The following is a 14,464-nucleotide window of genomic DNA, read 5'->3' as shown; positions in this document are numbered from 1 at the left end:
CCACTCCTTAGTCAGTCTTCAAGGTCGCCCACAAGCCAATCTACACCCAAAGGCTGAATTTCTATCACATTGTGCTTTGGATACTGTATAATAGAATGTCCAAACTCTGGCCAATAGTCTAGATCCAGATCCATCACTCACCGCTACTGTTGCCTCCTCCCATTCACCTCCATATTGGCTCCAGGCTACTCTCTCACTCAGCCACACTTCTGCTGCTCCGACTGATAGAATGGCACAAGCAGATGGCAATACTTGCAGTATCAACTCCCAGCCACACTGTGCAGCATGACACTGGAGGTGGGCAGGGGAAAAGTGCCCCTTTGGGCTGGGGGAATGCAGGAGGAGAGTGCCAATGCATCAAGAGGGTACAAGAGGTGTAAGAAATCTGAAGGGGTATCAGGTAGAGAGACAATGTTAGACTACCATCACCCCTGATCCTTAAGAGCACTAAAGATACACCTCAGACCTGGTTTCAGGTCACTGCTGTTCTTTTATCAAAGTGACTCCTGACAACGCAGAGCTTGCATGGAGCGATCGCGGACGTCATCAATGTGTGCAAACATTTGCAAGCTTGCCAGCATGAATGCACGCACATGACGTCACCACGCAATCTCGTCCTCGCCCCTCAACAGCATCTCCATTCACTTGAACAGTACCCTGCTCTTTTCCACCATCCCTGCTTCAATTGCCGTTTCGGCTCGCTCGATCCTCGCCACGCCGCTGCCTTCTCTCAGCCACTCGCTCCCCCCGCCCGCTTCCCTCCTCTCAGCCACTCGCTCCCCCCGCCTGCTTCCCTTCTCTCAGCCACTCGCTCCCCCCGCCCGCTTCCCTTCTCTCAGCCACTCGCTCCCCCTGCCCGCTTCCCTCCTCTCAGCCACTCGCTCCCCCCGCCCGCTTCCCTCCTCTCAGCCACTCGCTCCCCCCGCCCGCTTCCCTTCTCTCAGCCACTCGCTCCCCCCGCCCGCTTCCCTTCTCTCAGCCACTCGCTCCCCCCGCCCGCTTCCCTTCTCTCAGCCACTCGCTCCCCCCGCCCGCTTCCCTCCTCTCAGCCACTCGCTCCCCCCACCCGCTTCCCTCCTCTCAGCCACTCGCTCCCCCCGCCCGCTTCCCTTCTCTCAGCCACTCGCTCCCCCCGCCCGCTTCCCTTCTCTCAGCCACTCGCTCCCCCCGCCCGCTTCCCTCCTCTCAGCTACTCGCTCCCCCCGCACCGGTTCCCCCCACCCAGCTACTTGCACCCGCCCCATTGGCTGCTCTCCCTCTTCGGCCACTCGCTCCAGGTCTCGATGCTTTCTCCCCTCCCCACCGGCCGCATCCCCCCCCCCCCACCTCAGCTGTTCACTCCAGACTCGCCATTGCTCCCCCCCCACCGTTCCTCACTTTCGCCACCCCCCACCCGGCCTCCGCTCTCCAGCCACTCGCTCCCCGCTTCCCCCCTCCCTCCTCCCTTCAGCCGCTAGCTCCAGGCCGTGCTGCTTCGTTCCTCTTAGCCACTCACTCCTACGTTGCCCTGTCACCCCGCCTTGTTTCTTCAGGTGGCACGACGGAGAATGATCGAACGGGGGGGGTGGGGGGTTGGGGCGGTGGGAGCAGGGAGCAAACAGCCAGAGAGCGGAGGGAGGGTAAGCGACGAGCGGGGTATGATCGGCCAAGGGGAGAGGGGGGAGCAGAGACAAGGTCTGGAGTGAGCGGCTAGAGAGCGGGGTGGGGGGGGCGGGGAGTAAGCGGCCAGAGGAGGTGATGGGGGGGGGGGGGGGGAGAGGTGAGGCCAGAGCGAGTGGCTAAGGGAAGGCAGCGGGGGCCTGTTAGGGGTGGGATGAATGCGGTGGTGAGAACTATTCAAAGGATTTTCAGGTTGAATTTGTTGTGATAAATTGAGCAGTGCCATCTTTAATCCTGGCAACTGCCTGAACTGTCACAGACACTCAAGTTTCAGTAGAAGAGGCTGCATTTGCACATGTGCTAGTACTGCGCCACCTAGTGGTTGCATTGTCAGCAAATGCAGCCTTTTATATGTGGCCCACAAATTCCATGATGAGCAACCGAGTGCTGCACAGAGGTTTAGATGCCACTGCTATATATGATTGTAATATCTGACAACGCACACTAACATTGAAAGAAGAACACAGCCTCAAATGAATTTTCATTAAATAGGCTGATGCTCGTGGGTTAACAGCTCTTTTTTTCCTCCCTCCTTTCTTCTAAGATGTACAAGGATGGAAAGGATCTGTGCAAGAGTACATCTGGAGATTCTTTCAAGGTCAGGTCTTGCAACTGCCTGAGCATGGACAAGAACGACGAGCAAGTGATTAAAACCCTGATGCAGGAGGACAGCACCAAGGCAGACATTAATGGGGAGCTCCCGTGCAGAGAGAAGCGCAGCACTATGAATAAGCTGAGGCTCTCCATCCGCAAGCGCTCGCTGTTTGTGGAAGATATTGACGGCAGTGGAAGCGGGTTCCCGACAGCTGAATAGTTTAACTACAGTCGCTGTCTCTTTCTGGTTTCGCATAGTTGCTGCTCCTTATTAACAAAACCTACTCCTTGCTGCGTTCACACTGATAAATGCTCCAGAGTTAACGCTCATCCTCTCCATTATTCTCCATCCTGGCATGCAACCCATCCACATCTCCATGAACACCACCAAACTCCCTCCTGATATGAGTCCACCATCAACCAAAGAGCCACAGATGAGAGTTCAGGGAAGGAAAACATCTCCTGTTCCTCTCTCTCTCCTCCCCCCCTGTTCTTGGTCAGTTTTCCCTCTCGCGATCTAGCCAATTCAGGATTAGGATTCCAACCTGTGAAAAGTTCTAGCCTAACTATCAAGCTGCTAATTTAAGGACAGACACAACTGGCCATTCCCCATTCCTAAAACAATTCTCGAGTTCTGATTTTAACCCATTAAGTCAGTTCCCTCCACAGACCTTGTGCAGTTTTCTTCTTCAGGTAAAACTAGCAAGCAGATAAAACTTCTGACTGGGCTCCCTGGCCCCTGAAGTATAACTCCAGGATATTAATCCAATCTTACAACCAGCTCTGACCTTCTCCATTCATGGTTTGTATGTTTCTAGGACCGTTATTTCTGCTGGAGTGTTTGAACATCTGTCCTTAATCTTAACCTTCAATCCTTAAGAACCAAACAAGTAGCTTTCTAAGGGACTTAATAAAGCAGATTCTATTCCAAATAGCAACCATTCTTTTTGGAGGGGTTGGGGAGAAATCTGATTATATTAGGGCTTGTTAATTTTGTACTCCTATTCTCTAGTCCCTTGTTTGCAGTCTAAGTTAAATAACCTGCTCCCATCCAGGCCTCACTTCATTTTAAAACTCTGACCCACATCTCCTCTGAAACCATTCCTCTATTAAAAACAGCAGACTCAGAATAAAATACAAAATGTATAAAATTAAAACAAAAAATTCACCTGGCAGCATGCAAGCATTTCACGCTAGTCCCTAGGAAAGCTGCAGTCTCCTTTAACTTTGGCCAGGGCCTCTATTAAACACTGGATGCTTACGATGAGGGCAGAAACATTTGGGACAATGCTCAAAATCCACCTACACTACAGCCGCAAACTTTTAGATGCTACAATTCTGCAGTTCCAGTGTAAACTGTGTGGAATTTACTTAATCTGATTCCAACTCCCACCATAAGGAGGCAGCAAAATTCACATCAGATTTTTTTTTAAATTACCATAAAATTTGGGTTACAGATCACACTTTTTATTGGCCACATAGCCTATTTCTGTAGGCTGGTGGTGGGGATATAAGATTCTATAAATTGCACCCTGTATTTACAGACCATAAAAGCATCTAGGAAGATATAGTTTTACAATTAGTGACCTTTACTGCTTCCAAAATATACAAAATGCTCACACTGATTTTTCTGTAGATTTCTAATACGCATTATATAATAAGAGTTTAAAAATGGAATAACGATGGAGCATTAGTCACCATATTCTTAAAAATGTAATCTGATGGGAATTTACACGAGTGTCAAAGTATCACTGCAGCACATGGGAATGAATGCAAACCTAAGCACATGAACAGGACTGGTGATGTAATGCTATGCATTGTATAACAAATTCTCAAAAGGTGTGGGTAACCCTCTGTCTGAGCTGAATATTGTTATATTATAACGAACAGACATCATATAATCAGCGAACGTGGCATCATTGATAAATCATGTTTGAATATAAATATGGTCACGACCTTTAACCCGCTCCTCTCCTGAAGGCAGCAACTCATGCCAGAACACAGGTCAGTGGCTACCAGTCACTGTCTTAAAGCTCTCATTCAAGTGACCACTTGTTCACATATGAACTCTGACCACGAATGTTGACAATCTATTTGATTGAGGTTGGAGGAAGAAGGATGGAGGGGAGGTGGGAAGGGGGCTGAAATCAGTCTAGCAGAAATCTGGAATGGAAATCCTAGCTCATTTTCACCCCCTCCCATGCCCCAAATCACCTCTTCCCCTCACCCCGTCATTAGCACAGGACTGCTGTGGCCAATTATATCACCTCGACTGCCAAACCAATCAACTTAGTGCAGGCCTGTTTTACAACTAAATAGGGATGCACCCTTTATGTCGCCATTGCCCAGCCCTGACCTTAATCCACTACAATGAAAGTACACTTTAACTGTAGCAGTCATTACAATTTTATAGCAGATGGGCCAATCACAAATAGCACATTATTGCTGACGTACCAGTTTGAAAGATTTGGCAGAACAAGAAGTCTTCATTGGTATCTGAAGTGATAACTACAGTTGGGTGACTGGTGAATTAAGGGTTAAATATTTAACAAGGGCATCTGTCCCCCAAGTGGCATCGGTAGGTTGAGCTGGTAGAACGTTTGTGAATGAAACCCGTGATGAACAGACTTCACTTCACTTTTTGGTCCCTTTAAGTAAACAAAAACGTTTACTGTTTTCTCTTTGTTTAAAAGGACAGAATAAAATGGGTATTAAAAACTTCTAAAACTGTGTTTTTCCTCCACCATTTAATTGTAAACTTTAGCTTTGTACTTAATTCTGAGCTTTTGCTGTACCACTGAGTTTCAGTTTACTATTCAGTAACCCTACAATAAATTCTAATTTACTAGAAGGTGAAAAGTTTAGCTCGGCATCTCCCTTGAATTGTACTAACAATGACATGGAGGAAGTTAGTGTCCAGACCGCTTCAATGCCTCCACTTGCCTATTAGTGAAACATATCTTTTTGGTTTGCTAATGCTGTATGTCCAGTCAGAAACTCTACTGATGCAGTAATTCAATTAGCAACTTGCTGCAGAATGGGAGTGCGCAGAAATGTCTAATCTTTTTTTTTTAAAGAAGCCAAATTCCATTTAAGATGCAACAATACTGTTTCAACAGCAGGGCATATAACATTGAATAGAATTAGGTTTCATAAGCAATTGAATTTTGTCCTTGAAAAGAACTGAATTGACCTTGCCAAGGATCTCTCTTTATTCCTTTTCTGCAGGTTGCTTACCATATACTGTGAGCATCACCCCTATTGGGTGGCTTCAAACATGCTTAGTTTTGTTATAATCATACCATTTTTCTTCTTGGAAGGTAAATGATAAATCAGCACAACCAGAAATAAAGCCAAATGCGCATTTTAGTAGGGTGTTGCTTCATAACAGGTGCAAAAGCACAGGTGATTTGACTGTGTTGTCTGAAAGTTTTGGCTGAATCAGTTTAATGCAGGCAAACCTACAAAGACTCCTTTTTTGTCAAATTTGTAACAGTATGGAAATCCTGACTAGAAATGGGCAACGTGGATACAAGAGATGCGTTGATAACTTATCCAAGTTTGGTCAAACTCCTGCTCAGTGTCGGTGTTGGTATGATACCGACTCTAGTTTTACTGATAATGTACAAACAGACAGTAGAAACCTCTGGGAGAGTTGGGTCTTTGGGCTAAAACCAGTTCTGATGAGTGGGGCGGGGGGAAAAAATGGTCCTATTCTTAACCTGGCGCCATGACCATCCCTTTTCCATACAACAAACATATGAAATATCAATGTTCTTGCAACATTTCAATCTGAAAACTACAGCAACTTGTGTCTCATGCCAACAAGCAGAGTATATTCTTGTGTTGATGCTGCTTGCTTCAGACTAGATTCTTACTAGCATACTCCCGTCACACAATAGGTTAGTGACAAGTGACTGCTCCCCCTGCCGTACCCGGTCAAGTACATTTAAAATTAAAAATGAAATAGATTTTATTGCAACCTCTTTTGTACTTTAGGCACCGTTCCTGCTGTAATGTCTTGTATATGTTGGTTATAAAGTCTGATTACCTTTTTGCGCCAGGTTGTAAAGATCTGCTGTGGATTTGGTCCCTGTGCAAAGTGTGCTGTAAACAGGATGTCCTTGTATAAATGAATAGTGCGCTTTTTTGTCTCTGTTCCTTCTGTGTTTTTACTAACCAGGTTATCTGTCCCTGTACTACTGATATTGTGCAATTCTACAGAACTGTGAGATTTACTAATAAAATGGGAAACACGGTGACAAAACCCTAAAGTCATGTAGTCTTATTTTTATTTTAGAATTCCAAAGCAAGTATCCTGATATGCTCACAACAGTCCCAAAAATTATCCATTTTACTGTTATGGTTTGCTTAATACACTATGATAGTGTTAAATTGCACAACAGATATAACATTTTAAAAAATTCATTCACAGGATTATGGGCGTCACTGGTTAGACCAGCATTTATTGTCCATCCCTAAATGCCTTTGAGCTTCTTGAATACAACCGAGTGGTTGGCTAGGCCACTTCACAGGGCAGTGCTGTGGGCCTGGTGTTACATATTGGCCAGACCAGGGAAGGACAGCAGATTTCCTTCCCTAAAGGGCATTAGTAAACCAGATTTTTTTTTTTGTTTCATGGTCACCATTACTGATATTAGCTTTTACTCCAGATTTATTTAAATTAACTGAATTCAAATTTTCCAGTTGCCATGGTGGTATTTGAACTCATGTCTCCAGATCATTAGTTTAGGTCTCTGGATTGCTAGTCTAGTAACAATCACTGTGCCATCATACACTTAAGACAGTGTGCTATATGCTGCCATTGGGAATGCAAGGGAAGAAACTACAAATCATACGCCAGAAGGTATTTGCTGCACACTTTTCAAATTATTTTTCTCTCCTTTGAACCCTTGGGCATGGTAGTCCCTTGTACACACTGCAAACTGTCATATATACTTTGGGAAACTAAGGGAATCAACTCTTGTCCAGATGCATAGATGTAACAAGAGGGCATGCTGTCTCCCATAAACCTCTGAGGACTCGATAAGGGGTTTTGAGGGGTGGGGGGTGGGGACAGGGTTGATCATCAAGACTGAGGTGAAGAGAAAATTTTTCACTCAGAACGTGGAATTCTCTACCCAGAGGGCTGCAGATGCTCAGTCATTGAGTATACTCAAGACTGAGATTGATAGATGTTTGGACACTAAGGAAATCAAGGGACAAAGGGATAGGGTGGAAAAGTGGCAATGAGGCAGAAGGCAGCTAATTGAATGGTAGAGCAGGCTTGAAAGGCAGTATAGCCTAATTCTCCTATTTATCTTCTTATGTCTCACTGCATCACTATTCAACAGCAAAGTCTGTAATGCATTCCACATTAAATGCATTTTTTAATTTCAAATGTTGTGTTTTATTTACAGTCCACTGCTGCAATAGAAAATAGTTCATATTCTAATCTAGATCATTGTATTTGTCCACTTCTTGTACGCACTCTAGAAGCCAGGTAATACACTTTGCCAGAGCTACATTCAGACCTTAAAAAGGTAATCAATAACTACCTTAAATTGTAAACAAGGTGTTCTAAGATGATCCTATGTTAGTTAATAAACCAAAGAACACTTCACCTACAGCAACCACTGAAACCACAGCATTTATGGCGAACAAAAGTCAAACTAGTGGCAATGTAAGTTAAAGATGGAAAACAAGGAAACATTTTTAGGGGGTTTAAACCCATTAGGGTTGTGTCAATAATCTATGGTGACTGCTTTATACAACATATACTGATGATACTCCTTTCCATTATGCAAACTTTGTACATTTAAGGCACAAGTTGCACTCTCTCCATTTGTGGTGTACTTCTGAATGACTTCATAGGATTACTTGTAATCAGGCCCACTGACTCAATCCACATTTCTCCACTTGTAACCTTCAGCTTAATCTAGGTACATAGAACAGGACAGCACAGTACAGGCCCTTCGGCCCACGATGTTGTGCCGAACCTTTAACCTACTCTAAGATCAAACTACCTACATACCCTTCATTCTACTATCATCCATGTACCTATCCAAGAGTCGCTTAAATGTCCCTAATGTATCTGCTTCTACTACCACCGCTGGCAGTGCATTCCACGCACCCACCACTCTCTGTGTAAAGAACCTACCTCTGACATCTCCCCGAAACCTTCCTCCAATCACCTTAAAATTATGCCCCCTGGTGATAGCCCTTTCCACCCTGGGAAAAAGTCTCTGGCTATCCACTCTATCTATGCCTCTCATCATCTTGTACCCCTCTATCAAGTCACCTCTCATCCTTCTTCGTTCCAATGAGAAAAGCCCCAGCTCCCTCAACCTTTCTTCGTAAGACATGCCCTGCAGTTCAGGCAGCATCCTGGTAAATCTCCTCTGCACCCTCTCTAAAGATTCCACATCCTTCCTATAATGAGGCGACCAGAACTGAACACAATATTCCAAGTGTGGTCGAACCAGGGCTTTATAGAGCTGCAGCATAACCTCGCGGCTCTTAAACTCAATCCCCCTGTTAATGAAAGCCAACACACCATACGCCTTCTTAACAACCCTATCAACTTGGGTGGCAACTTTGAGGGATCTATGGACGTGGACCCCAAGATCCCTCTGTTCCTCCACACTACCAAGAATCCTGTCTTTAAGCCTGTATTCTGCATTCAAATTCAACTTTCCAAAATGAATCACTTCACACGTTTCCAGGTTGAACTCCATCTGCCACTTCTCAGCCCAGCTCTGCATCCTGTCAATGTCCCGTTGCAACCTACAACAGCCTTCCACACTATCCACAACTCCAGCAACCTTCGTGTCATCGGCAAACTTGCTAACCCAGCCTTCTACTTCCTCATCCAAGTCATTTATAAAAAGCACAAAGAGCAGAGGTCCCAGAACAGATCCCTGTGGAACACCACTGGCCACCGAGCTCCAGGCTGAATACTTTCCATCTACTACCACCCTCTGTCTTCTATGGGCCAGCCAATTCTGTATCCAGACAGCCAACTTTCCCTGAATCCCATGCCTCCTTACTTTCTGAATGAGCCTACCATGGGGAACCTTATCAAACGCCTTGCTAAAATCCATATACACCACATCCACTGCTCTTCCTTCATCAATGTGTTTTGTCACATCCTCAAAGAATTCAATAAGGCTTGTGAGGCATGACCTGCCCCTCACAAAGCCATGCTGACTGTCTCTAATCAAACGATGCTTTTCCAAATAATCATAAATCCTGTCTCTCAGAATCCTCTCCAATAATTTGCCCATTACCGACGTAAGACTGACTGGTCTATAATTTCCAGGGTTATCCCTATTGCCTTTCTTGAACAAGAGAATAACATTTGCCACCCTCCAATCATCTGGTACTACTCCAGTGGACAGTGAGGACGCAAAGATCATCGCCAAAGGCACGGCAATCTCTTCCCTCGCTTCCCGTAATATCCTTGGGTATATCCCGTCTGGCCCCGGGGACTTATCTGTCCTCATGCCTTTCAAAATTTCCAGCACATCCTCCCTCTTAACATCAACCTGTTCGAGCATATCAGCCTGTTTCACACTGTTCTCACAAACGACCAGGTCCCTCTCACTAGTGAATACTGAAGCAAAGTATTCATTTAGGACCTCCCCTACCTCCTCCGACTCCAGGCACAAGTTCCCTCCAGTATCCTTGATCGGCCCTACCCTCACTCTGGCCATCCTCTTGTTCCTCACAAGTGTAGAACGCCTTGGGATTTTCCTTAATCCTACCCGCCAAGACTTTTTCATGTCCCCTTCTAGCTCTCCTAAGTCCATTCTTCAGTTCCTTTCTGGCTACCTTGTAACCCTCTAGAGCCCTGTCTGATCCTTGCTTCCTCAACCTTAAGTAAGCTTCCTTCTTCCTCTTGACTAGCTGTTCCATATCTCTTGTCATCCAAGGTTCCTTCACCCTACCATCCCTTCCTTGCCTCATCGGAACAAACCTATCCAGCAGTCGCAGCAAGTGCTCCCTAAATAACCTCCACATTTCGGTCGTGCATTTCCCTGAGAACATCTGTTCCCAATTTATGCTCCCCAGTTCCTGCCTAATAGCATTGTAATTCCCCCTCCCCCAATTAAATATTTTCCCATCCCGTCTGCTCCTGTCCCTCTCCATGACTATAGTAAAGGTCAGGGAGTTGCGATCACTATCACCGAAATGCTCTCCCACCGAGAGATCTGCCACCTGGCCTGGTTCGTTGCCAAGCACCAAATCCAACATAGCTTCCCCTCTAGTCGGCCTATCTACATATTGAGTCAGGAAACCTTCCTGGACACACCTGACAAAAACTGCTCCATCCAAACTATTTGAACTAAGGAGGTTCCAATCAATATTAGGGAAGTTGAAGTCACCCATGACGACAACCCTGTTACTTCTGCACCTTTCCAAAATCTGCCTCCCAATCTGTTCCTCCGTGTAATGGATACACAGTGAAAATCCAGAGTTATCAACCACAGTTGAATTTTATTTTTAATAAGGGTATTTTACCATCAGGGCCACCTTTAAAAATAATTAGCTGCAAAAAATTCTGATGAATATCAAAATCTTTTTGTTTCATTCCACCGTCCAAATATTTCTTTGAAGCAACAAGTGTTGCTGAAATCTTTGACAGGAACTAGCGTTAGGCAGATACTGAAGGGGCTGAATAATCAATAAAGGACAGACATGGAGATGATTCAGTATTAACTGTGTATGTTAATTGAGTTCCCTCATGTTATCAGATTGAACTATGAGTTTGGGCCAGCTTAATCTATTCCTAGTAGCCATGGGCTCACAGCTCGAAACTGAGCAAGATCCAATGTAGCACTGAATTAGACGCAGATGCCTCAGAATGAAAAATGGAAAACTGGTACAAAAGGAGGTCCTCTTCCAAGGCTAGAGGTTAGGGATTAAGGCAGATTATTGAGCTACAATAGTGGGAGATTTACTCCATGTTATACCTAGCTTCCAAGTGCTTGAAATGGAAATAGTTCCACATGGATGGCCCTTACCTCGACGAATGCAAAATAATGATTCTCTCATAGGAGCAGGAGTAGGCCATTCAGCCACTCGAGACTTTTGGGGCATTCAATTGGATCATGGCTGATCTTTATCTTAACTCCATCGACCCACCTTGTTTCCATCACCTTTAACAAAAATCTTTCAATCTCATTTTTGAAATCTTCAATTGACCCCCAGTCGCAACAGCTTCTGGAGGAGAGTGTTTACTTCCCTTTGTGCAAAGAAGTGCTTCTTGACATCACCCATGAACAGCTTCACTCTATTTTTAAGGCTCTGCCCACTTGTCCTGGATTCTGTCACCAGAGGAAATAGGGTAGAGTGAAACTATCAAATCCTTTAATCATGTTAAAGACCTCAATTAGATCACGCCTTAATGTTCTACACTTAAGGGAATACAAGCCTAATCTCTGCAACCTGTCGTCATAATTTAACCCTATTATCCTTTCCTTAAAATCAGTCATGAGGTAGGCAGTTTAGGGGACGACGATGGTGACACTGACACACAGACTAGTTTTGGACTATGAAGAGATTTCATCTGGGCCACGTTAGATATAGTTCTGCAGGGAAATAGGGATGCTGCTGCTGAAGTGACAGAAAAAAGGCCAAAATTCTTTAGTCAGCAGCAGAGGAACTAACCGTTGCATTGGCCAGAAAATGTCTTCCGAGCAAGCAGAGGATTACTCAGCGTAACGTTAACACGTCAGTGCACAATGCTGCAAAAGCGCACTCACCCACAGTTGGATCGTTTATATTTAGTTCAACGTACCTGTCTGAAGTTTCAAAAACTGATCGAAAAACCATCTGCTAGACAACAGTGACATCCATTAACTGCAACTGTTAGCAGGAGAGAGAAATCCCAGGAGCCTGGTGATTACTGAGGTAGTCAAAGAAAAGAAGTGCACTCAGGGAAAATTTAATAATTAAATGGAGAAAATATGGAATAAGGATGCAACAACTGATTACAGATTCGTTTGCATTTAACCGGACTTTTAAAAACTGTTTTTTTTAAAAAAAGAGATGGAAACTCTCGGGTAAAAACATTTGTGTTCCAGGATTTTTTAATAAATAATTTTACATTTATACTTACAAAGTGGTTTAATCCTGGGGTGCCCTCTGCTTACTTGCTACAACAGTGGAGGTGAGCTTCATCATTTTTACCCCCGTCTCCAAATTTTTGGTTAATTTCATAGAATTTTAACTTTAAGCAATGGTGTACAACCATATTGAATTAGCCGCCCATTATACTCCTCACACGATTTCCCTTTACACTGAAGTCATTGGAAACCAAAGTCAGGAAGGTGTATAATGGGCAGACAATTCCTTGGTCTGGATGTTGTTGTGGTAATGACAGCGAATCTGTCAGCATTCACCGTCATCACTCCAATAAAACTGACAGCAACTTCGGGAGTCCACACACTCATAGAATAACGCGGAAATGCATAAGTTGCTGTCAGTGAGTCATGCTCCTCCATAGTGTGTACTGTAGAGGTTCCCATGGACTGTTATCTACATTGCAATCACAATTTGGTGCAAGCTTACGCTTCTACAATGTAAAAACCCATGAAAAAGTCACACATTGTTTAATGAGGTGTAACTGGGCTTTTAACCATACTAACTTCATAATTACTACTAAACATCCTTACTGATCTGGAAAAGCTCATTTTATATTAGCAGTTTGTCAAATTTCTCCGTCATATAAAAAAAAATTCACATTTTCTACAACTGTTTCTTTAATTGTTTTTTAAAGTTTATTATTTTAGCTTCTATATTAATACAATCATAATCATTTATTTAACTATCTGAAAATTTAAATTAAAATGAAGGTTATTAAGTCCTTTTAACTTCCTGATTTGCTGTGTACGAAGACTTTATTGCAGTTGGCTCCTTACCTGCTTGCTTTCTTCGAGGTCAGCAGCGAGTGTCCTTGCTTCACCACTGACATCAAAATCCAGGCAGTTTTACGCCATTGCCTAACATCCCCCATTATGCTTAAACACACCAATGAACAGCAGTGCTGAGATGTACTGGTGCTGCTGTAGTCACCTGCTGAGTGTGGCCTGACTACCTGCCAAAGGGGGACAGAGCAAATCAACTAATCAGCAGGAAGCAGCAATGTGCATTCATATAGCACTTAGAAAAAGGTCTCAAAGCACTTCAGAGGAACATTATTAAACAAAATTTACCAAGCTCCAAAAGGAGATATTAGGACACATGACCATAAGTTTGGTCAAAGAGCTAGGTTTTAAGGAGTGTCTTAAAGGAGGACTGAGAGGTGGCGAGGGTTAGGGAGGGAAGTCCAGAGCTTAAGGCCCCAGCAGCTGAAGGCATGTTTGCCAATACTGGAGCAAAAAAAAAAAAACAGGTGATGCGCAAGAGGTCAGAATTGGAGGAGTGCAGACACCTCAGTGGGTTGGAGGGCTGGAGGAGGCTACAGAGATAGGGAGGGGAAAGTTCATTTGAAAAAAGATTTGTAAGACAGAACCAGGTCACAGTTATGTGATTGAGATTGGCAGTAGCTGCACAGTGCAAGCAGTTCACTCACTCACCATCTCAGCCACAGAATCTGCGACAGTGTCAGCTCAGCAAAGCTGGTACCAGTCTCACCTCTGACGCAGAAGGCTGTGGGTTCAAACCACACTCCAGGACTTCGGCACTTAATCTAGGCTCACACTTCAGCACAGTAATGAAAGAATGATCACTGTTACTTGATTTATCTCATAATTTTAGCTCCCTTTTAACCTTGACAGTGCCCTTCACGCTCAGCCTAAAATATAGAGGCTGCTGCACTATACAGTTAACCACCACTGAATTCCTATACATAATATACACAGGGGTCCGTAAACCATTAATCATGGACTGTGGTTGACAGTAAACATGCTGTTTCTATTTACATACATACAAGTGTATTAACAGGGGGATATGTAATTGAGAGAAAACATGATTTAGCCAGTTAGTCTAAGTGATTTACTCCACGTCAAGAGATTGCTATTAAAAACCCTTTTTCAGGGCTCAAATTTCACTCAAGTAACTCATCTTGGGTTGTATTATAAATTGTCACTTGCAAATTTTCATTTCTCCAGGAAAAGCTGTCAGCACTGTGACAGGACAGTAACTAATTAACTAAAATCTTGTGGAGTCTGCTCGCTGTCACACTCAATTTACTGAAGCCCGAGCT

General features: G+C 44.2%; 1 protein-coding gene across 2 annotated transcripts in view; it reads left to right on the top strand.

Moving 5' to 3' along the window:
- The window catches only part of rtbdn (retbindin), a 46,227-nt gene extending 39,700 nt beyond the window's left edge, over window positions 1-6,527 (top strand). For both annotated transcript variants that reach the window (XM_068021174.1, XM_068021173.1), the window contains one exon: window positions 2,204-6,527. In XM_068021174.1, the coding sequence (XP_067877275.1) occupies window positions 2,204-2,473 (270 nt within the window). In that variant the 3' untranslated portion in view covers window positions 2,474-6,527. The remainder of the gene's footprint in view (window positions 1-2,203) is intronic.
- The last annotated feature ends 7,937 nt before the right edge of the window (window positions 6,528-14,464 follow it).

This window comes from Heterodontus francisci, chromosome 43, assembly GCF_036365525.1.
Source record: "Heterodontus francisci isolate sHetFra1 chromosome 43, sHetFra1.hap1, whole genome shotgun sequence".
In the NCBI taxonomy this organism is placed as follows: Eukaryota; Metazoa; Chordata; class Chondrichthyes; order Heterodontiformes; family Heterodontidae; genus Heterodontus; species Heterodontus francisci.
Note: the sequence above shows the minus strand (reverse complement) of the source record. Positions and strands in the feature narration are given on the sequence as shown.